The following is a 21450-nucleotide window of genomic DNA, read 5'->3' as shown; positions in this document are numbered from 1 at the left end:
CCTGGCCATATCGCAGCAAGGAAGGAGCCGAGCCAGCCAGGGCTTCAGACACAGCCCTGGGCTTTTGCAGAACAGCCCCCGTCTCTGCTCAGCTCTTTTACTGCTTTTTACAGGGTTTCCAGTCGCCTGCTTACCAGATTTCCCGGCCTGCAGCAAAGCAGGAGGGACTGTTGCTCCTAGAAGTAGGCACAGGGCCTCTGAGGAGTGATTTCAGAAGAAGCCACAAAAAGTGGCGGCAGCGGGGGGTGACCTTGGAGAGAAGGGGCCGAGGCCTTGTGGGAAATGTCTCGGACCCCACAGCAGCCCTGGGCCAACAATGGGTTAAATTAGGCCTGATAAGTTGGATTTAAGAAAGCAGGATCTTTAAAAAAGGCAGGAACTATGTGAACCATGTTAAGGAAGTTTTCCTTAAAAGTGGTTCAAGTTGGGATTGATTTTTGTGCTCAGTGGGGAGCTAGTTTGGGGGAGGGCTGGTCCCCGGAGATGCCAGATGGATGAGGTGTGACTGCCTCTGCTAATGGACCGTGAACGGTACCGGAACTTTTAACAGGGGCCCGAAAATTGGAAGTGGTGAAAAGCCAAACTCTGGGTGTTAACCGTTTATCATTTCCTGGTTTCAGCCATATTGTAAATCACCTTGTGAGGGCAAAATGCAAAGAGGTGACCCTGCACAAGGACGGGCCCCTGGGGGAGACAGTCCTGGAGTGCTACAACTGCGGCTGTCGCAATGTCTTCCTCCTCGGCTTCATCCCAGCCAAAGCTGACTCGGTGGTGGTGCTGCTGTGCAGGTGAGCGGTCCTCAGATGTCTCCCGGGGGTGACCTTTAAGCTCCAGCCGTCTCCTCACAAGCCTTGGCCCATCCCAGCCCAGCCCAGCCGTGGCTCTGATTCCAGGGAATTGTGCTCCAAAGATGATTTTTGCTGAAGGGTGAGGCATGAGAGCGTTTAGGGGCTGAGGCTTGTTAAGGAGTTGGCAGTGCCGTGTAACTCTTTTGGGGCGTTCTGGCTAAATCATGAAAACAATTCTGTAAAAACAAAGTCTGTTCTGAGTTTTAAGAGTTCAGAGCTCAAGTGCACGAGGAGATGCGATTTATTACTAACAGTTTAAAGGTAATGTGATCACATAATAAAACTCAGGGCACGCCCCTTTGGGTGAAAGGTCAGCATGGGAGGGGGCCCTCCCTGCTCCAGGACTTCAGAGAGGGGAGCTGGTCCTCACGGTCCCCTCCCGCTCCGCAGGCAGCCCTGTGCCAGCCAGAGCAGCCTCAAGGACATCAACTGGGACAGCTCGCAGTGGCAGCCACTGATCCAGGACCGCTGCTTCCTGTCCTGGCTGGTCAAGATCCCCTCCGAGCAGGAGCAGCTGCGGGCGCGCCAGATCACGGCACAGCAGATCAACAAGCTGGAGGAGCTATGGAAGGTGGGGCTGCCCAGCAGGCTGACCCGTGCCTTCGTGTGGTTTCTGGTTGCGGGGAGGGGAGTATCTTCAGAGACGGCTTGACCCAGTGAGACCGCTGGAGATTTTCTGGAAGGAACTCAGGCCTCTGCCACCTCTATGTGGAGTGACCCCAGGGCAGGGCACCTTGGTCACCTTCCATCCAGGCAGCCTTACCTGACCAAGAAGAGCCTGACCTTGGGGAAAGGAAAGCTCTGGCTGCTGGAATTTTTCTTGTCTGATGGGGGGTGGTAGGGGAAGGATGGGGCTGGTTGTAGGTAGACTTGTCTGGCAGAGCCTGGACCTGCACAGACAGGTGCACTGCGAGAGTGTCCTGGGGAAAGAGGTTGGGGTCGAGGTTGGCACAGTCAGCTGAGCAGAGGGGAGAGGAGAGGGTGCTGGGTCAAGTAGTGGGTGCCTGGCCTCCCTCAACAGACAGCCCTCACTTTTCCCCACGGAAGCCTTTCTCTGGTTCCGGCTGTTTAGGATTTTGTGATAAAGTCATTCTAGTAACTAGACTAGAAGCTTCCATTTGCCTCCCATTCAATCAGAAATCTCACATAGGAACTGAAGTACAAGTTAAAATGTTTTTTAAGCCGGGCGCGGTGGCTCACGCCTGTAATCCCAGCACTTTGGGAGGCTGAGGTGGGCGGATCACGAGGTCAGGAGATCGAGACCATCCTGGCTAACACGGTGAAACCCCGTCTCTACTAAAAATACAAAAAATTAGCCGGGCGTGGTGGTGTGCGCCTGTAGTCCCAGCTACTCGGAGGCTGAGGCAGGAGAATGGCGTGAACCCGGGAGGCGGAGCTTGCAGTGAGCCAAGATCGCGCCATTGCACTCCAGCCTGGGCGACGAAGCAAGACTCCGTCTCAAAAAAAAAAAAGTATTTTTTAAGCATTGTTCAGCCGAGTACCTTTCCACTTGGATTTTCAGTTTGCCAGATGATTTTCATGATTCCCGTTTATATCTGAACAGCCCAGATAATGTCCTGTCCCCACCAGCATGGCACTCACTGAGGGAGCTGGCCCCCAGGGGAAGAGCTGCGGGCCCATGTTGGTTCTGGCTTAGGGTTAGCAGACGTGGGAGACGGGCTTCCCGGGCTGTGGACACAGTGAGAGAAACCGGTGGTCTTTGTGGCAGCCTGCGAGGAGGGTTAGCTGCTCTCGTTCACAAGCCGGGCGTGCTCGGAGGAAGCAGGCAGCTTTGAAGGTGCCCTCTGCTGTGGACAGTGTGTCAGGCTGGTGCCTGGGGCTCTGTAGGCAGGTTCACCCAAGTACCGGAACCCTGCTGGGGTGAGGAGCAGCAGCTGAGGCCCAAGCACGGGCTAGGCCGGTGTGCAGCATCCAGTGTGGCATGGAGTTCCTGTTCCCAGGGTTTTCCTTGCAGATGCACCAGAACCCCTCCATGCCACCCACTGTGGCCCATTCTCAGAAGCGGCATGTGTGCTCCATCCCTCTGGTGCCTCTGCACCCTCGTTCGTTTGCATGTGGGGAAAAACAGGACGAGTGTTGTTGTCTTCTAGGAAAACCCTTCTGCCACGCTGGAGGACCTGGAGAAGCCGGGGGTGGACGAGGAACCGCAGCACGTCCTCCTGCGGTATGAGGACGCCTACCAGTACCAGAACATATTCGGGCCCCTGGTCAAGCTGGAGGCCGACTACGACAAGAAGCTGAAGGAGTCCCAGGTGATGTGTGCAGGAGGGCTTGGCCTGGGCTGGGCTCTGACTCTCACAGCTCTCTTCCTCAGGCTTCCAAAGGGAGGTTTTCTCTCTAGGCTGTGGGAGCTGACGTGGGCTGCAGCTGCAACGCCTGAGAGTTGGAGCTTGCGGATCCAGGCCTGGCAGCCTGGTGGTCTGGGCCCCCGCCCTCAGAGCTGACATCAGCCTCAGTGTTTTCTATTTAAATCCAACACATCTTTCCCAGTGGGGTCCACAGCTTTGCCCACAGCTGCAGGAGTTAGACTCGGGTGTGATCCCTGTGAAGACCACATTTAGGCAACGGGAGCCCCGGAGTTCTGACCTCCCCTCCCTCCCTCCCCTCCTCTCTCTCTCCCTCCTTCCCGCAGCAGCTGCTCCCTGGCCACGGAGGCCTCTGGTGTGTGGTGAAGCCTCCAGACGGGATCGGCCTGTGTGTGTTCTGGGGACTCCTAATGGCTTCTCTTTCAGATATGCCCTTGGTGGCATTTGGGGCTGTCAGGTGCCGCTCACGGCGCCCGCTGTCACGGCAGAGGCTTGCTGTAGGGCCCGCCTCATGGGGCCTGGGGCATGTGGAGGCCAGGCCCGGGCATGTGCTGGAGGCTAACCGGGGCTCTTGTTTTTCATGTGCTCAGACTCAAGATAACATCACGGTCAGGTGGGACCTGGGCCTTAACAAGAAGAGAATCGCCTACTTCACTTTGCCCAAGACTGACTCTGGTAATGAGGATTTAGTCATAATTTGGTTAAGAGGTGATTTTAAGTTTTAAAATATTTGTGACCATAAGTAGCATAAAATTCCTAGTTTCACCCTTGTAAAGTGCCCCTTAATTTGAACTCTTCCTGGTGGAAGTGACAGCGCAGGTTAAAATGGCCACCTCTCTCACTTTCTTACCGCAAGACATGCGGCTCATGCAGGGGGATGAGATATGCCTGCGGTACAAAGGGGACCTTGCGCCCCTGTGGAAAGGGATCGGCCACGTCATCAAGGTCCCTGATAGTATCCTTCATGTGAAGAGGGTGGGTTTGGCTGGTGGGAGAGGAAAGTGGGGGGGCATCAGATGGAGGCCACCGTGGATTTGATGCTCGTCGCTGGGCCAGCATCTCGTGCTCTGTGGTAGTTGCTGGCTGGCACTGGCCTCCACTGCTCTTAGGAGAATTGCAGGGCCTTCACCTTCTGGGACAGCTGGTTGTATGGTTGCTTCCCCTCTGCCCGAATGGTGGTGATATTGGTGATGCTGCTTGTGTGACGCGTCCCTGGGCTGACTCTGGAGGTTAATGTGGCTGCAGGAGCGCCTTACCTGGATGCTGACTCTGCACACGGAGGTTCCAGAAGCCAGTGGTCACATGCAGACCCTGTGAGCACTCACTTGCTCCCAGGCCACGTTTGGGAATGTGCAGTAACCTCATGGTGACGCAGCCTGCTGGCCACGGTGGAGCAGCTGTAAGGCACAGGTGCAGTCAGAGGCCTGGGGCGGGGAGGGGTCCTCAGAGAAGACACCACGGGTCCGACTCGGGCCTCTTGGTGACTGGCCAGTGCTCCTGGGGCCTGACCGTTCAGTGGTGGCCTCCACAGGGGTAGAGAGAGTCATGTCCCACACCCACCCTGTGCCTGACAAGCTCATCCTAAACACGTGAGACTGGTTTTGGGGCTCGGGGTTGAGGGAAGGGTGTTGCCTACCGGCCACAGCCTCCTGGAGGGCAGGTTGCTTGTGTATGTGGAGCCCGGTGCTTGGCTGTACTGGGAGGAGTGTTGTTTCCGTGGAACTGTGAGAAGAGCTGCTATGGCCAAAGCTGGGTTCCATGAACTCTGCCTGCCCCTGCTGGCCACATGTGCAGGAGCTCCTGGTGAGGTTCTGGGGCCCGGGATGTGGCTGCTCCCTGCTGGTGAGCGCTGGTGGCTTCGCTGCCGCCCTCTGCATCTCTGAAAGGGGCCTAGATGGGTGGCCGGGAGATGGCCCCGGGGGTGGCAAGGAGGAACTTCAGGCTGGCTGGGGGTGGGACACCGGCTCATGGTGAGGTAGATTCTGTCCTCAAGGACGCTGTCCTTCTGGTTTCTGGTCTGGTGTTGGCTGCATGTTTTTAGCGTTTGGTGCAAAACCAGTGGTGTCTTAAGTAACTAAATTTTAAAACGCCATTTAAAGAGTATGTACCAAGGGCGACCCAGAAAGGTCAGCCTGGCTTTTGACAAGGATGCAAACTTAACTCAGCACACAGATTATGGCGATGAGATTGCCATTGAGCTGCGGAGCAGCGTGGGTGCACCCGTGGAGGTGACTCACAACTTCCAGGTGGATTTTGTGTGGAAGTCGACCTCCTTTGACAGGTACGTCCCCTCCCGTCGCGGCCCCCCGATCCCTGGTTGCCACCCGTGGCATCTTTATGAGCCCTCCCCATCACTGTGGAGTGGGGCTCCCCACCCAGGTCTGCAGACTCAGGACGCTGGTGAGGCGGCCATGACTCTGCGTGTAGCCAACCCCACACCTTCCTCACAGGATGCAGAGTGCATTGAAAACATTTGCTGTGGACGAGACCTCAGTGTCCGGCTACATCTACCACAAGCTGCTGGGCCACGAGGTGGAGGACGTAATCATCAAGTGCCAGCTGCCCAAGCGCTTCACGGCGCAGGGCCTCCCCGACCTCAACCACTCCCAGGTGTGCGCCGTCCTCAGCGCGCGGGGCCTCGCCCATGGGCCGGGACACAAGCGGCGGCTGCCCCTAACGGCCGCTTGTATTGAAGGTTTATGCCGTGAAGACTGTGCTGCAAAGACCGCTGAGCCTGATCCAGGGCCCGCCAGGCACGGGGAAGACAGTGACGTCGGCCACCATCGTCTACCACCTGGCCCGACAAGGCAACGGGTAGGACTGACACGGCCCCTGTGGGCGAGACCTGGGAGGTCTTTAGGGTGGCCAGATGGAAGGCCTGCTGCCAGGAGCCTCGGGCTCTGTCATACTGGGGAGAGCACTTGGCAGACAGTGTCGCTGTAGCACCTACTGCTCTCCATGTGACGTTATTCGTGTCAGCTGCAGCCTTGGGATTGCATTTTATTTTATTTTATTTTATTTTATTTTTTTTTGAGACGGAGTCTCGGTCTGTCGCCCAGGCTGGAGTGCAGTGGCCGGATCTCAGCTCACTGCAAGCTCCGCCTCCCGGGTTCACGCCATTCTCCTGCCTCAGCCTCCTGAGTAGCTGGGACTACAGGCGCCCGCCACCTCGCCCGGCTAGTTTTTTGTATTTTTTAGTAGAGACGGGGTTTCACCGGGTTAGCCAGGATGGTCTCGATCTCCTGACCTCGTGATCCGCCGGTCTCGGCCTCCCAAAGTGCTGGGATTACAGGCTTGAGCCACCGCGCCCGGCCAGGATTGCATTTTAGTAACCAGGTCTGCTACTGGTGTAGAAGACTGGGGGCAGGGGGCCGTGGCTGCAGCAGCGTGAGTTCTGTGTGCGTCTCAGAACTGTGAAGGCACTTTATAGCATGGCGGGAGGGTGCAGGTTCCAGCCTTGGCATTGCTTGTGGTTGGTAGAGCTGTGAAGGCTGGGCTGTCTGGATCTGAGCTCCTTCAACATTGTGTCATTACTGCCTGTTAAAAATGATAGGAGTTTAAGGCCAGCCTGAGCAGGGTGAGACGTCTCTACAAAAAAACATTCAGAAATTAATTGGGGGTAGTGGTGTGCACCTGTTGTCCCAGCTACTCAGGAGGCTAAGGTGGGAGGATCGCTTGAGCCCAGGATATTGAGGCTGCAATTAGCTGAAATCACTGCACTCCAGCCTGGGCAACAGAGCAAGACCCTGTCTCAAAAAACAAGAGTCTTGGCTTATTACATTCACCGAGCTTCCTCTGGGTAAGCATTGAGCTGCCTGAATGGTGTTGCAGGCCGGTGCTGGTGTGTGCTCCGAGCAACATCGCCGTGGACCAGCTAACAGAGAAGATCCACCAGACGGGGCTGAAGGTCGTGCGCCTCTGTGCCAAGAGCCGCGAGGCCATCGACTCCCCAGTGTCTTTCCTGGCCCTGCACAACCAGATCAGAAACATGGACAGGTGTGTATCAAGTCCATCCCTCCCAGTTGGTCCCTGAGCTGCTGCAGGTGACATGTACAGAGCTCAGGTGCCCCGCTGACCTGCATGTGCTTCCAGCATGCCTGAGCTGCAGAAGCTGCAGCAGCTGAAAGATGAGACTGGGGAGCTGTCGTCTGCCGACGAGAAGCGGTACCGGGCCTTGAAGCGTACCGCGGAGAGAGAGCTGCTGATGGTGAGTGCCCCTCCTGCCTGTAAAAGGGCCTGTGGGCTGGCGGCCTGATGGTTTTTGTTTGGGCCAAGGCACCTGTTTGAATTGTTGCTTTGCTTCTGGAAAGAGAAATTAGATGCTCTCTACCTGGCCTCTCTGCGCTCAGTTGTACAGTAAATTAGGGACATCTTGCTGCCTGGAACACGGTCTTCTAGGGAGTCTCCACTCCCAGCCTCCACTGGGATCTGGCAGTGGATCTAGAACACTCCTGCTCTTTCATAACCCACCAGCCTGAACTGGAATCAGCCTGAGTGCAGCTTTCAGCAGCTCAGCACTGCCCCTTGAAGGCTGTCGTGAGACATAGAGCCTTTGGTGTGGAGAGGTTGCCTTCTGTGAAACGTGACCGTTTAAGGACCTTTAAAGTTGGTAATCACCACAGCCTGGACTGTGTATCTTGTCCGGGAGGGACAGCTTGTTTTTTTATAGTGTCAGGGAGGGTGAGAAACAGGAGAGCTTCTGTGTCCTGTCCCACCTGCCCTCCAGGGTCTGGTGGCGTTTACAGTGCAGGTGCCCTGATGCCTCTGTACCCTTCCCCAGAATGCAGATGTCATCTGCTGCACATGTGTGGGCGCCGGCGACCCAAGACTGGCCAAGATGCAGTTCCGCTCCATTTTAATCGACGAAAGCACCCAGGCCACTGAGCCAGAGTGCATGGTTCCCGTGGTCCTTGGGGCCAAGCAGGTGGGCTCTCTTCCCTACCGTCTCCTGTGTGAAAACTCGTGTGTGTGATTCTTGGTGTTTGTCTTTTAAAACACCCTGTATTGATGTAGGATGCTCAGCAGAATGTGTGCACATGCAGGGCTCCCTGAGGGGTTTATAGAGGGTGGGGTCTGCCAGCTGCACGTCCAGCGTGTGTGGTGAGCAATGCCCCTGTGGCCAGGTGGTGCCCTGTGCACCCCGGGGCCCCTACTTCCTCACTAGTGTGTGTTGAGGCTGATTCACACCTGAACTTCTTGACTTGTGGGGGCCCCTCTCCTACAGCTGATCCTTGTAGGTGACCACTGCCAACTGGGCCCGGTGGTGATGTGCAAGAAGGCGGCCAAAGCCGGGCTGTCGCAGTCGCTCTTCGAGCGCCTGGTGGTGCTGGGCATCCGGCCCATCCGCCTGCAGGTCCAGTACCGGATGCACCCTGCACTCAGCGCCTTCCCATCCAACATCTTCTACGAGGGCTCCCTCCAGAATGGTGTCACTGCAGGTAACGGGTTCTGCTTGGGGCAGGGGCTTCTGCGGAGAAGTGGCATCAAGGGAATGTGGCCTGGGGAGAAGGAACTGGCCCATCAGTTTCCCCTGAGTGGCTTCACATAGCCACTGCTTGAGTTCAGGGCACTTTGTGCCCAAGGTCTTGGTGGTATGGTCTTAGATCAAGTGGTGTCTCTGGGGCATGTGGGGAGCCTGTGTCCTCTGTAAAACTCAGTCATTGCCTGAGAATTCATCCAAGGCTCATGTGGCAGCATGCACAACAGCAAGGACAGGCGTTAGGGATGCTGAGCCCAGGCCTTAACGTGGGCCGTGTGTTCAGTGCTTCCTGAAGTATAGTCATTCTCGGGGCCTGGGCCCCTGGGGTCTGCAAGACCGTGTCTGGCTTCCCTGTATAACACAGAGGCCTCAGCTGCCCTTTTTCACTCTGCCGATGCTTGCTGGTGACTCACTGTTACTTCTGCAAGAGTTGGCTCGGAGCAGCCGGACTGTGCTGGGATCACAGTAAGAAACACCCCGGATGAGGAAGTGAACAGTACATCTTGCCTTGAGTGTTTTGCTGCGACCAGATAGAATTTCTCATGACACCTTCGGGTGTGCCGGTGCTTGAAGGCAGGCCTTGTGGACACACCCTGGGTATTCACCCCGTGGTGTTGGGCAGACTTTTTCCAAAAATGATCGATCTCATCGCTTCATAGAGAACAAGTGGCAACATCTGTTACAGTAGTAAAATTCAAGTGAAAACCAGAATTTTGGAAAACGTTAACGTCGCTTGCCATGACCTTGGTGTCTTCCCAACACCTAGAGACTTTTCTAATGAGGTCTGTGGGGGTAACAGATGAACTGTTTCCACCATTGCCGGTGAAATGTGTCAGCCTTTGGAAGACCTACTTGATGGGAGATCCTTCTTGAATGACCAATGCAGAGTGTCACGAAGTCACATGGGGATGGAGTGGCAAAGAGTTGTCACAGGCCTGCGGAAACCCACCTCTGCCCAGCTTGATGTGGCCTCAGGGCTGGAAACTCCCAGCCATGCAGAAAGGCTGTAAAAACAAACCCATCTCCGTTTCCAGTCACAGGCATCCATGAGGCCCAGCTTTCCCGGAGCCCGGGAGGGTGGACTGAGCAGAGGCAGATCCCAGGGCCCAGCTGCCTCCGATTCATCCAGATAGTAAGGAGATTCGCAGAAACGGGAGACAGGACCACTATTCTCACTTATTTTTGGATAAATAACTAATGTGTAATGGGTTATTTTTAAACGAATTAATACATTTTAAAAAAATTTCCAAGTTTAGGGAATACAGTTATCCAATAAACAAAAGCTGTTTGGACTCCCTAACTTTTGAGAGTGTAAAGGGTCCTGAAAGCTGCCAATACAGCATCTCGTGAACTCCAAACCTGTGAGATTGGTATTGTCAGGCCTACTTACAGGAGAAAGTGAGGCTCAGAGCCCACCCCCCGGGTTGGGCTGCACCACTCTTTGCCGAGTGGTAGGTCGTGGGAGTTGATGCCACTGTTGACATCGCTGGGACACCGCTGTTCCCAGTGCATGGCAAGGCTGAAAACAGAAGGCTGCAGAGACCTCGCTTGTGCTGGTATGTCTGAGCACTGGCTGGGAAAGGCGTGGCTCAGTGCAGGCTCAGACCCCTCATGGTCCCCAGGGCATCGGCCCAGAGGGCAGACGCTGGTGCACACTGCTCTCTAATTGATGCCCAGCACGTAGTTCACACCCAGTAAGTATATTTTAGGAAATTCTCTATTGAAGTGTAAACATGTGGCCACATTACGAGTGTCTGGCTCAGTGAGTGGTCACTAAGTGAGCATATTTGAATAGCCAGCATCTGAACCCAGAACCACCTGAGCAGCTGCAAGAAGCCGCCTCATCCCTGCAGGTGGCCACCGTCCAGGGGTGCGCATCCACAGCAGCCCCTGGGCTGAGGGACTTCTGAGCTCATCCGGCGGCCCCTGTGCTCGCTGCAACAACAGTGATGCACTTGGCCTCATTTTCAGCTCGACGTGGGATCATACGGTGTGTGCTGGCGTGTCTGGCTTCCTCTGTCCATGTCAGGCTGGTGCTGTGCAAAAACACCAGTTTCCTCACACTGATCGAAGCTCCCAGTAGAGTGAGGGGGGCACGTGTGAATTGAGAAGCTGGTTTTACAGTTTTAAGGAAACGCACAGAGCCCAGAAAAGCCAAGATGAGTGCGAAGAGCCCGAAGAAAGTTGCTGCTCACACAGCAGGACGCTGCGGCCCCCCAGCTACAGTGTTGGGCCCCGGCCCAGGAGGGAGCCCAGAGGCAGAGCCAGCAGTCCACAGGCCCTCAGCAGGAATGGGCAAGGCTGCAGGGCAGGGGGACACAGTTGACTTAGCAGTGTCACATACAAGTGAGTTGTAGGGGCTGTGGAGCCTTTAAGGCAAGCTTCTGGAAGGAAGCAGGAGAATAGCCTGTATCCTGGGGTTGCCAGAGATCCAGGCTGCAGGAAAGCTCTGGCTGAGACCCTGTTTTCTGTTCAGGGGCTGAGCCAACTCTGTGTTGGCCATGGTGCTCTCAGTGGCCTCTGCTCAACCTTGCTCAATCCTGGCCATCTCCAGCCAGGGGACCGGCTCAGGTGACCTCACCAGGGCCTCACAGATCGAGGTCTCTTGCCCCAGGGCCTGCAGCGCTGGTGTGGCATCTACATTGCGCTGTGTCTGAACTCAGTTGAGGCGGGCTAGGGCTTTTGAAGTGTTACCTCTTTCCCTCCCCTCACAGCGGATCGTGTGAAGAAGGGATTTGACTTCCAGTGGCCCCAGCCCGATAAACCGATGTTCTTCTACGTGACCCAGGGCCAAGAGGAGATAGCCAGCTCGGGCACCTCCTACCTGAACAGGTGAGCAGGGACAGGCCCACCGGCGTCTGCAGGCCTTGGGGACAGCTTGAGAGGTTGCTGACCCATTGTACTTATTTTTAACATGGGACTGAAACTTTTTTTACTTTCATCTGCTGTTTAGACTCTAAACCGTATTGTTTCTGCCTCCTTTTCCATTGTACTTGTTTTTTATTGGGCAGATACTTGCTAATCCCACATGGCAGCCTTTTCTGCCCCTCAAGACTTCCTTGGTGAAGGCTGGGGAAGCTCAGCCATGCAAACACCAGTGATGGCAGCTGCCTTCCCGCAGGGTGTCGTGTGTCTGCACCCCTCACAGCCTCCAGCCTCAGGGCTCGGGATCCCACAGGTGGAGCCCAGCACTGAGAGCCTGGGTTTCTTAGGACCGAGGCTGCGAACGTGGAGAAGATCACCACGAAGTTGCTGAAGGCGGGCGCCAAGCCGGACCAGATTGGCATCATCACGCCCTACGAGGGCCAGCGCTCCTACCTGGTGCAGTACATGCAGTTCAGCGGCTCCCTGCACACCAAGCTCTACCAGGTGCTCCGAGCCCATGGGCACACTCGGTCTCCGGGGCCATTCAGGGGTATTGACCCTTGACTTTTAAGTTACCCCCCCCAAGAGGTGCCCGTCCTGGCTGGAGCTCAGAGTGGCCCAGGAAGCACCAGCTGGTCCACCCTCTGGGGAGGGCACAGACAGCACATCCCCACAGTCCTTGTGAAATTCCACATGGTCAGGACAGGGACTTTGAGAAGTACGTCACAAGGATCAGAAACATGGGTTGAGATTGGCACATCAAGGTGTTTTCTTGGGACGGTTGAAACAAGTCCAAGGTGGAACGGGAGTGGTCTGTGCCTGCCACGCAGTAGATGTTGTGCTGTGGAGACTGGTGTTCACACCTTTTTTGACACCTGGATGAAACGCCTACTGCGGGTGTGTGGGGAGGAGGCACAGCTCTGCCTCCACGGGGAAATGAGCCCAAGTGCCGAGTCTGAGTGGCTACATGGCAGTGGTTTCTGTTCTGTTTTTGAGCCCGGCTCAGGTTCTCTGGGATGAGCACTTGTGCTCTTAGTGCTGAGAAACAAATCCCCATGGCTAAAAGAGAACAGGCTGGGTGTCATGGCTCACACCTGGAGTCCCAGCACTTTGGGAGACTGAGGCAGGGGAGTCGCTTGAGCCTGGGAGTTCCAGACCAACCTGTGCAATGTAGGGAGACCCCATCTCCACCAAAAAAAAGTAACTGGGTGTGGTGGCATGTGCCTATGGTCCCAGCTACTCAGGAGACTGAGGTAGGATCAGCTGAGCCTGGGAGGTCAAGGCTGCAGTGAGCTGAGATCGCACCACTGCACTCTAGCCTGTGACAGAGCAAGATCCTGTCTCTAAAAAAAGAAAACAAAGCAAAATGACAGCAGAGCCAGGACATCCCCTAGGTGCGATGGAGCAGGTGCCAGGCCCCAAGCTCCCGGGTGGGATTTGAGGGTGGGTCTTGGTGTATTTCCTGCATTTTGCGGGGACTGGGAAGGCAGCCTGTTGGCCGATAATGACCATAAAGCTCCCTTTCAGGAGGTGGAGATCGCCAGTGTGGACGCCTTTCAGGGACGCGAGAAGGACTTCATCATCCTGTCCTGTGTGCGGGCCAACGAGCACCAAGGCATTGGGTTTTTAAATGACCCCAGGCGTCTGAACGTGGCCCTGACCAGAGCAAGGTAGGGAGGCTGCCTGCTGTGTGCTGCCCAGCCGCTCTCATCAGTTCTCACTTTCCAGGGAATTTGGGGCTAGGGTTGGGGGTTGCCAGGGCCAGAGGTCAGAGGGCTCTAAGCAGCAGTTGAGAAACAATGTCTCACTGGAGAGATCTTTGTTTCCGTGTCCTGGGGGTTTGTTGTGGCCCCTGTGCCTCAGCCCAGCAGGACGTATCTTTCCAGGCCCTTCTGGTCTGATTCAGATAAATCTGGTGTGTGTCTGTCAAGTTGTTTAATCTGAGAGCCTGTAAATTTTGGTCCTGTCCACTACTTTTGGTTCTAAAATACAACTTTTGTGAATTGGTGATAGCAGAAGGGATCCATTCTGTCATCCCACATACAACTAGACATCAGGCCGGGTGCAGTGTCTCATGCCTGCAATCCCAGCATTTTGGGAGGCCGAGTCGGGTGGATCACCTGAGGTCAGGAGTTCTCAACCAGCCTAACCATGGTGAAACCTGTCTGTACTAAATACAAAAAAATTAGCCAGGCGTGGTGGTGCATGCCTGTAATCTGAGCTACTTGGGAGGCTGAAACAGGAGAATCGCTTATACCTGGGAGGCGGAGATTGTGGTGAGCCGAGATCGTGCCATTGCACGCCAGCCTGGGCAACAAGAGCAAAACTCAGACTCCAAAGAAAGTAAGAAAGAAAAAAAAAAAACTAGACAGCAAGGACTCATTCACCAGCTGGAAGTCCGGGGGGCCTGGCCCGTGGCTCCACCCAGCATAGGGAGAGAACCTGGCGCTCCTTCCAGCTCACATACGCAGTAGTCCTCCTGTAGGTCACCATGGCTTTGTCATTGGTTACTTCCTCTTTCTAAGGCGCGCTCTTGTTTGGTGGGTGGTATTGGGTGGGTCCCCCCACAGCTGCGTGAGGTGGGCTAGAGGAGCTGGGCATCGGGTCAGTGCCCCAGCCTGCCAGGGACCCTGTGGGGCCACCTGTGCCCTGGTGCCTGGAAGGCTGACTCTCTTGACAGCAGGTCTTGTCTTCAAACGTATCCACCTAGCCAGGTGTCTGCCATGGGGCTGCTTAGAGTCGGCCACAAAATCAACCCGTGTGCAGGGTCAGTAGCTTGGCATTGGGCTCTGGGGCCTGTTCCTGTGGCTGGCAGCCTGCCTGCTGCCTTGGCTCGCCTGGTCCACGCCTCTCTTGCCTTGGATTTGGGTTGTGAGTGAATGCAGCCTTGCCTCTTGGACCATCCTGTGAGACGGGCCGCTCTCCACCTGTGTCCTCAGCACTGTGCCCTTGTTGCAGGTACGGCGTCATCATCGTGGGCAACCCGAAGGCGCTGTCGAAGCAGCCACTCTGGAACCACCTGCTGAACTACTACAAGGAGCAGAAGGTGCTGGTGGAAGGGCCGCTCAACAACCTGCGCGAGAGCCTCATGCAGTTCAGCAAGCCGCGCAAGCTGGTCAACACCATCAACCCGGTGAGCGTCTGCGCAGGACAGCAGGGCAGCAAGGAGAAACCCGGGCCTGAAACACTGCTGGGAATGTGCCAGCTTGGCCCATGTGCCTGTGAGCTGAGGGAGGGCTCTCCTAGGGGAGGATGGGCCAGCCCACTTCCTGTCTCCCAAGCCGTGTGTGGCATTTTTTGGCTCAGGGCCCCTGAGTCCTGGGTGGCCTCTGGGAATTGGGCTCAGGGCTGCTGTGCCGCATGCAGCAGCCTGGGGCCTGGGACCTGGGACGCCGGGAGTTGGAAGCTTTTCAAGCCCGGGGTTCCCTGGTGGTGAGGGAATATGAAGCTTCCTGAGCTGAGGCCCAAGGGTCAGCATCAGCCCAGGTCTGCCGAGGAGGGCAGGCGAGACCCAGAGGCCGTGAGACACAGCTCTCTCCTGTCTCCAGGGAGAGCCCCTGGCACTGTCAACACCCCACAGCTGCATACCTGCTGCCTCCCAGGCCACCGGCCCATGGGAAGTTGTTCCTTCTGTTGAGATGACAAATTCCTCACCTATCTAAACCTTCGCAGGGAGCCCGCTTCATGACCACAGCCATGTATGATGCCAGGGAGGCCATCATCCCAGGCTCCGTCTATGATCGGAGCAGCCAGGGTGAGTTGCTCGGCAGGAGACTGGCCGGCCCCTTGTCCTTACACCAGGATGTTGGCTGTTCCCATGGCTGAAGCTTTAGGTGCCCCACCTTTCCTTCCCCTCAAGGGCGGGGCCTGGCTCCCTTGTCCTCCCCGCCCCCAGGGCATCTCTAGCCCCACAGCACCCCTGGGGCGTTTGTCTTTAGCCAGAGTTTATTTGTGTTTCCTGGTGATCAATCTAGTTAGCTTTTTCTTGCCTTTTGGTAGGGCAGGGACTGCATGTAGTACAAATAGAACATTTTCATAAAAAGGATTTTTTTTTCCTTTGGTAAATTCAGGGTGATTTTCATTTATTTTTTATGTTTAGAGACAGGGTCTCGCTATGTTGTCCAGGCTGGTCTCAAACTCCTGCCTCAAGCATTCCTCCCGCTCAGCCTCCCAAAGTGCTGGGATTACAGGCGAGAGTCACTGCATGTGGCCAATTTGCATGGGGGGTTTTTTTTGTTTGTTTTGGTTTTTTTTTGAGACAGTCTTGCTCTGTCACCCAAGCTGGAGTACAGTGGTGCGATCTTGGCTCACTGCAACCTCTGCCTCCCGGATTCAAGCGATTCTCCTGCCTTGGCCTCCCAAGTAGCTGGGATTACAAGCACCCACCACCACGCCCAGCTAATTTTTGTGTTTTTAGCCATGTTGGCCTGGCTGGTCTCAAACTCCTGATCTCAGGTGGTCCACCCACCTCGGCTTCCCAAAGTGCTGGGATTACAGGCTTGAGCCAACATGCCCGGCCCTGATTTTCAGATCTGTGTAGGCCAGTGATTCCCAGCAGGCTCTTCTGGGGGAAGGTGCCTGCCCTAGCACCCAGCCCCAGGCTGGCTGCTGTAGTCAACATGGAGTCCGGCAAATCTGCATCTTCAGCCTGGGCAGAGCCAGGACAGATGTGCAGCTCCGACTGACTGGCTGGTGGGGTGGGTGGGGCATCACCGGGGTTTGACCGAGGCAGATGACACCTGCTGTGTTCCACTGTGATTTACAGGCCGGCCCTCCAGCATGTACTTCCAGACCCATGACCAGATTGGCATGATCAGTGCCGGCCCCAGCCACGTGGCTGCCATGAACATTCCCATCCCCTTCAACCTGGTCATGCCGCCCATGCCACCGCCTGGCTATTTTGGACAAGCCAACGGGCCTGCTGCAGGTAAGCATCCATGGCTGTGGCCGGGTGTGGCCCTCCTGAGAGCTCTCGAGGGTGTGCTTGTTTGCGAGGCCCTGGCCTCCTTGGGATCACCCTGGACTGCTGTCTTTCAGGCCGAGGCACCCCGAAAGGCAAGACTGGCCGTGGGGGACGCCAGAAGAACCGCTTTGGGCTTCCTGGGCCCAGCCAGACCAACCTCCCCAACAGCCAAGCCAGCCAGGATGTGGCGTCACAGCCCTTCTCTCAGGGCGCCCTGACGCAGGGCTACATCTCCATGAGCCAGCCCTCTCAGATGAGCCAGCCCGGCCTCTCCCAGCCGGAGCTGTCCCAGGTGAGCCCGCCCCACGCACAGAGCCCTCTTGCAGCCCTGGGACAGGACTTGCTTGAGTGAGAGTGGGGCTGTGCACCTGGAACATGCCCTCTGAAGAGCCCGAGAGCTGGCCTGGCCTATGTCCACTGTCCAAATTACCTGTCCCTGGGCTAGGGTCATCAGAGTGGATCTCCTGGGTCTTAATTTGGGGACGGATTTTCCATCCTCCTCTCTGGGCTGCTGAGGGCTGGGTGGATGTGAGCACCCTTGGCCTGTGGCTTGCTTACCTCCTGACATTGTCTTTCAGGACAGTTACCTTGGTGATGAGTTTAAATCACAAATCGACGTGGCGCTCTCACAGGACTCCACGTACCAGGGAGAGAGGGCATACCAGCATGGCGGGGTGACGGGGCTGTCCCAGTACTAAAAGGCAAGCCCCCCCGGAGCAGGCCTGGCCCCATCCCAGCCTCCAGTGAGCTGCTGGGGAGGGGTGGTATCTGGAAATGCATGCTGTCACCAGTGGGGTCACAGGCCCGCGGGGCCAGCTTGGCCTGTGCCCTTCACCACCAGTCAGGGTGGCTCCATGTGTTGCCCAGTCACAGCCCCACTTTCCCCTTGAAAGAATTCTAGGGCTCCCCACGGAAAGGGATGTGGAGGCACCCCACCCTACCCCATCCTGGCGGGTAGCCCTCTGCTCGCGGGACCTGTTTCCTCATCAGAGTGGGGGAGAGCAGCTCGAGCTCTCCCTCGCTGTCCCCTGCGCTGGGTACCTGTGGGGCTCTGTGCACGGCCTCTCACCGCCTCCTGCCCTTCTCCCTCCTGACAGGTGGCGGCGGAAGAGCTAAGCAACGTGGCTTAGTCCATCAGCATCTTATTCTGGGTAATAAAAAATAAAAATAAACGGATACCTGTTTTCCACTGCTAAAACTGAAGCACCACTGTGTGAGCGACAGGAAGGGAGAGCGCACGAGGGAGAGGAGCCGAGGCCGAGCGCCCCCTGCTGGCCCGCGGCGGCGAGGAGCAGAGGGAGCGGAGGAGGGGCCGGCCCGCGGGAGCCGCCGCCACCAGGAGGCCCCGCTCCGTCCCACCGGGGCTGCGGCCAGGGCGGAGGGAGGAAGACCCTCATCTCAGAGTAGCCCTTTCCTCTGTTCTTTTATTTCTTTTTCTCTTTGATTGAAAGGGGACTACGTCTTAGCAGGAAAAAACTTCGCATTTCTGTGCCCGAGCAGGCTCCTTGCAAAGACGGCGGCGCGCGGGGCAGAGCCCCGGGAGGGCGCATCTGTCCACGCCTACCAGACGCGCCGAGGTCGCGCTGCCTGTGTTCTCCGAGGGCCTTCATTTAAAGAAAATAAGGGTGTTTGGGGTTTTTCTGTTTGTTTTTTCAAGATTCTTTTAAAGGAGTACTGAAGAATACTTTCCTAAGTTTGTCTCTAAAATCTTAGCGGTGGACCTGGGAGATGTGAGAAGCTTCCAGAAACAGTTTGAACAAGCCAGCGCCACTGGAGAAGAGGAGCAACACCTGTGCCGCGGCCTGGAGGAGGATTTTTGTTGCTGGTTTTAGCTTCCGGTGGCTTCTTGCTGCGGGGCATCGGGCCTCTGGGGTAGCCGCCCACCGAGCCTGGAAGCTGCTCGTTCTCCACTGGACTCAGAAGCCAAGCCGCTTCCCGCCCGGACTCGGCGCAGGGCCCTGCACCTGTGAGGAAGGTGCTTTTGGCCCCATTGCGAGGGGCCTTGGCTAGGACTGGCCCTGTGGCCAGGGGGCGAGAAGGTAGCTGTTCCCGGATCAACGGCTTTTTCCCGGGGGCCTTTGGAAGATTTGGTGGAAGGACAAGAGGGCCTGTCCCTGTCCCCAGGAGGCACCGACAGTCCCTGTACTGGTTAGACACACGGAGCGCTGCACACCGAAAGTCCAAATTGGGAGCTCTGCCTGCCAGCAGTTTTGCTGAGGGGGTGATCGCTGCTTCTGGGGGGTAAGGAAACAAGTTACAGGAATTACTGCGTTCTGTGTGAAGGGGCTGGGGGGTGTGGTGTCGTTGGCAGAGGGTCATTTTAGTTAGGAGAGCTGCCTCAGCCCCTTGAACCCCTGGCTTGGGGTGTCATTCCGCCTGGCGGCCAGGCCTCCAGCCTGCCCTGGCCCGGGCCTGGGGCTGTCACTTGCCCTGAGCTGAACACTTCCAGATTCCAGCTTCTACATGGGACAGACGGGGACGCACAGGCTACCTTCCTTCTGGCAGGGACTCTTATTTATTCCCATTGCTCTAGGGCTTTCGGTTTCCCCTTCTTCCGGTAGGCCGCGTAGAGGCATGCACCACGCACCGGGTAGGCTTCTGCGGTGACCCCGCGGCGGCCTAAGGGACGCTGCCTGCCCCATCCCGGCTGTTGGGTTGGGCCGCTTTGCCTCTGCTTCGCCCTGTGCTGTGTTCTCCAGCTTTGTAGCAGCGGCCTTGACAAACCCAGGCGCACCGTACCAAGGCAATGTAACTTTTGATTTTCGGTCAATTTAAGTTCTTTTGTCACCAATAAAATATTAAACAGTTTTGCCTTCACACCAAGGATTGGATAAACTGCAGGGGGCGGAGGGTGTTGGGGGCGGGGGTTCCCTGGCCGAGTGAGGGGTTGGGGTGTAAAGGACGCCAGAGGGAGACAGGCAAAGCCCAGAAAGGGCAGGTCTGCCTTGCAGGACTGAGGAAGGGCGACCCCTGCCCCTGGGCCCCTCCCGTGGGCAGCACCTGGGCCTGTCGGGACGGCTCCCGGGAGTGGCGGGTTAGGCCTCGGGTAAGTGACCTGGAAGTGGAAAGGCCTTTCCGATCGCCAAGGCCGAGGGGCGCTCTCCCCAACCCCAGGCAAAGGAGTCCAAGGAGACCAGCAGAGCAGACCACGCGACGTTTATTGTTGGGCCCGCGTCCTCGCCCGCCCCTCGTTAGCGGCAGCCGCACTCGTCCACCACCATGTCCTCATACTGCCGCAGCACCACGTTGTCACTGTTGTCAAAGAAGAGCACGGAGATGGGCGACAGGCGCGCGGGCACGCAGCAAGGCAAGTCGGCGGCTCCCGGGGTGGTTGCGTGCATGAGCGCGCGCAGCACAGCGTGGTTGAGCGCCGGCGGCCCCCCAGACCCCGACAGCGTGACGGGGAGCGCGCACTGACCCTGGCAGTAGTTGGCCAGGAAGCCACGCGGCGCGATGACCCAGCGGTGCCAGCCCACCTCGCGGAAGCTCACGTACAGCCGCCGCGCGCGACAAGCGCCCCCGGGGCCGCCGCCCAACACGGGTTCGGCGTCGCGCCGCGGCCGGGCCAGGGGGTGGCACAGGCGCGGGTCGAGGGTCACCAGTAGCAGCGAGGCCTCGGCCAGGCGCGCACAGGCGGCAGGGGTCCGGGGGCGCAGCGCCAGCGCCAGGCGGAGGCTGCGCGGCCATGAGGCGTTGCGAGCCCAAGCGGTGCCCAGCAGCTCCGCGCGCACTGGCGGCCCCAGGGCGGGCACCAACTGGCGGAGCAGTACCGGCCCGGGGCCTGCGCCCATCCCCTGGCCCGCCTGCGACACGCTCAGCTCCCAGCCGCCCTCCGGGGCCGCCGCCGCCGCGAAACGCAGCTCCAGGCGGGCCCGGCTCGGGCGCTCAGCAGATTCCACAGCCGACAGGTCGAAGACGACTGTCCACTCAGGGCAATGCCCCACAGCTGAGGCAGGATCCGAGGCCCGGGTGGGCGCACCTGGGGAGGTAGGGACAGGACTTGGCTCGCACTGCGTCCCCGGCCTGCCCATGGGGTCTCGGTTAGGGACAGGGAGGAAGGTGAACGCTGGGGCTCGGGAGGCACTGTCTGTAGGAAGGGTGTGAAGCGGTGGGGTGGGCTGATGGAGTGGGGGCAGGGCATGAGTCCCAAGGAAGGCGCCCTGCGGCGAGTGGTGGGCTGCCCTCGGTGGGGGACATAGGAGGGAGGGGTGACCGAAGTGGGAGACATGAGCCAGAGCCTGGGCCCCTGGGGAAGCTATGCTAGCGTGTGGGGGTGGTATTTGCAGGAAGGCATTAAATAGTGTCAAGTGGCGGGGGTGGGGGTGGGCTGGGGGCAGGGCTTCAGCATCAAGCAGGGGAACTGGTCTTGGGAACCCCCTGACGTGTCCCCGGCGTGCAGAGGATGAGGAAAGGGTGGGGTGCGGTGGCCGAAGTTGCTAGCAGCCTGGACAGGGCGGCTGGGGACCTTCGGAGTCGCTCGGGCATCCCCGGGCCACTCTGGAGGCTCGCCCCGCGAGGTCTGACCTCCAGGACCAGTGCCCCCAGCGAAAGCCCCACTCACCGCGGTCCGGGATGTGGCGCACGATGTTTCCGGCGACCCCCAGCTCCTCCACGTGGCACGGTTGCAGGGTGACCCCTGGGGACATCCGCCGCGAGCCAGACCTGGTCTCCTGGGGGTCCCGGCGTCGAAACAGGCGCCACATGACCGGGGGAACCGGCCGGAGCCTGGGGGCGCCCTGGGGCGCATCGCGCAGCCCGAGAGCCTGGAGCAGGGCGGCGGCTGGGCCTGGGGGGACTGGGGCGCGGGTCGGGGGTAGCGAGGGCAGCAGGAGGACCAGGAGGAGGAGGAGGTGTTGGCCGCCGGGACCTTGCCGCGGCGGTAGCATCTTCCTCCCAGGTGTTGGCCAGAGAGTGCACAGGGTCCGCCGCGGCCCGGGACCAGTGGGCTGAGGGCGGGGTCGGTGTCCC

General features: G+C 57.9%; 2 protein-coding genes and 1 long non-coding RNA gene across 4 annotated transcripts in view; 1 reads left to right on the top strand and 2 right to left on the bottom strand.

Annotated features, from left to right (window-relative positions):
- The window catches only part of UPF1 (UPF1 RNA helicase and ATPase), a 38486-nt gene extending 19187 nt beyond the window's left edge, over nucleotides 1-19299 (top strand). Inside the window, exons 4-24 of one of the 2 annotated variants that reach the window (XM_050769467.1) lie at nucleotides 621-788; nucleotides 1239-1419; nucleotides 2960-3121; nucleotides 3766-3850; nucleotides 4032-4130; nucleotides 5348-5456; nucleotides 5626-5785; nucleotides 5871-5989; nucleotides 7007-7171; nucleotides 7268-7382; nucleotides 7956-8099; nucleotides 8400-8613; nucleotides 11369-11486; nucleotides 11867-12023; nucleotides 13047-13189; nucleotides 14478-14652; nucleotides 15192-15273; nucleotides 16285-16446; nucleotides 16557-16774; nucleotides 17061-17183; nucleotides 17580-19299. In XM_050769467.1, coding sequence (XP_050625424.1) covers nucleotides 621-788; nucleotides 1239-1419; nucleotides 2960-3121; nucleotides 3766-3850; nucleotides 4032-4130; nucleotides 5348-5456; nucleotides 5626-5785; nucleotides 5871-5989; nucleotides 7007-7171; nucleotides 7268-7382; nucleotides 7956-8099; nucleotides 8400-8613; nucleotides 11369-11486; nucleotides 11867-12023; nucleotides 13047-13189; nucleotides 14478-14652; nucleotides 15192-15273; nucleotides 16285-16446; nucleotides 16557-16774; nucleotides 17061-17180 — 2896 coding nt within the window. In that variant the 3' untranslated portion in view covers nucleotides 17181-17183; nucleotides 17580-19299. Of the gene's footprint in view, nucleotides 1-620; nucleotides 789-1238; nucleotides 1420-2959; nucleotides 3122-3765; nucleotides 3884-4031; nucleotides 4131-5347; nucleotides 5457-5625; nucleotides 5786-5870; nucleotides 5990-7006; nucleotides 7172-7267; nucleotides 7383-7955; nucleotides 8100-8399; nucleotides 8614-11368; nucleotides 11487-11866; nucleotides 12024-13046; nucleotides 13190-14477; nucleotides 14653-15191; nucleotides 15274-16284; nucleotides 16447-16556; nucleotides 16775-17060; nucleotides 17184-17579 lie in introns of both variants that reach the window. The other variant, XM_050769466.1, reaches the window with a different exon arrangement.
- LOC126942416 (uncharacterized) overlaps nucleotides 1-21450 on the bottom strand; it is a 183158-nt gene that overhangs the window by 48166 nt on the left and 113542 nt on the right. The window lies entirely within an intron of this gene.
- On the bottom strand, nucleotides 19628-21368 carry GDF1 (growth differentiation factor 1). The gene is made up of 2 exons (XM_050769771.1): nucleotides 21044-21368; nucleotides 19628-20461 (listed from the first exon to the last, which is right to left on the bottom strand). Exons 1-2 carry the CDS (start codon nucleotides 21366-21368, stop codon nucleotides 19674-19676), a joined length of 1113 nt encoding a protein of 370 aa, XP_050625728.1. The 3' UTR covers nucleotides 19628-19673.

This window comes from Macaca thibetana, chromosome 19 (genome assembly GCF_024542745.1).
Source record: "Macaca thibetana thibetana isolate TM-01 chromosome 19, ASM2454274v1, whole genome shotgun sequence".
Lineage (NCBI taxonomy): Eukaryota > Metazoa > Chordata > Mammalia > Primates > Cercopithecidae > Macaca > Macaca thibetana.
This window is presented reverse-complemented; position numbering and strand designations above follow the sequence as displayed.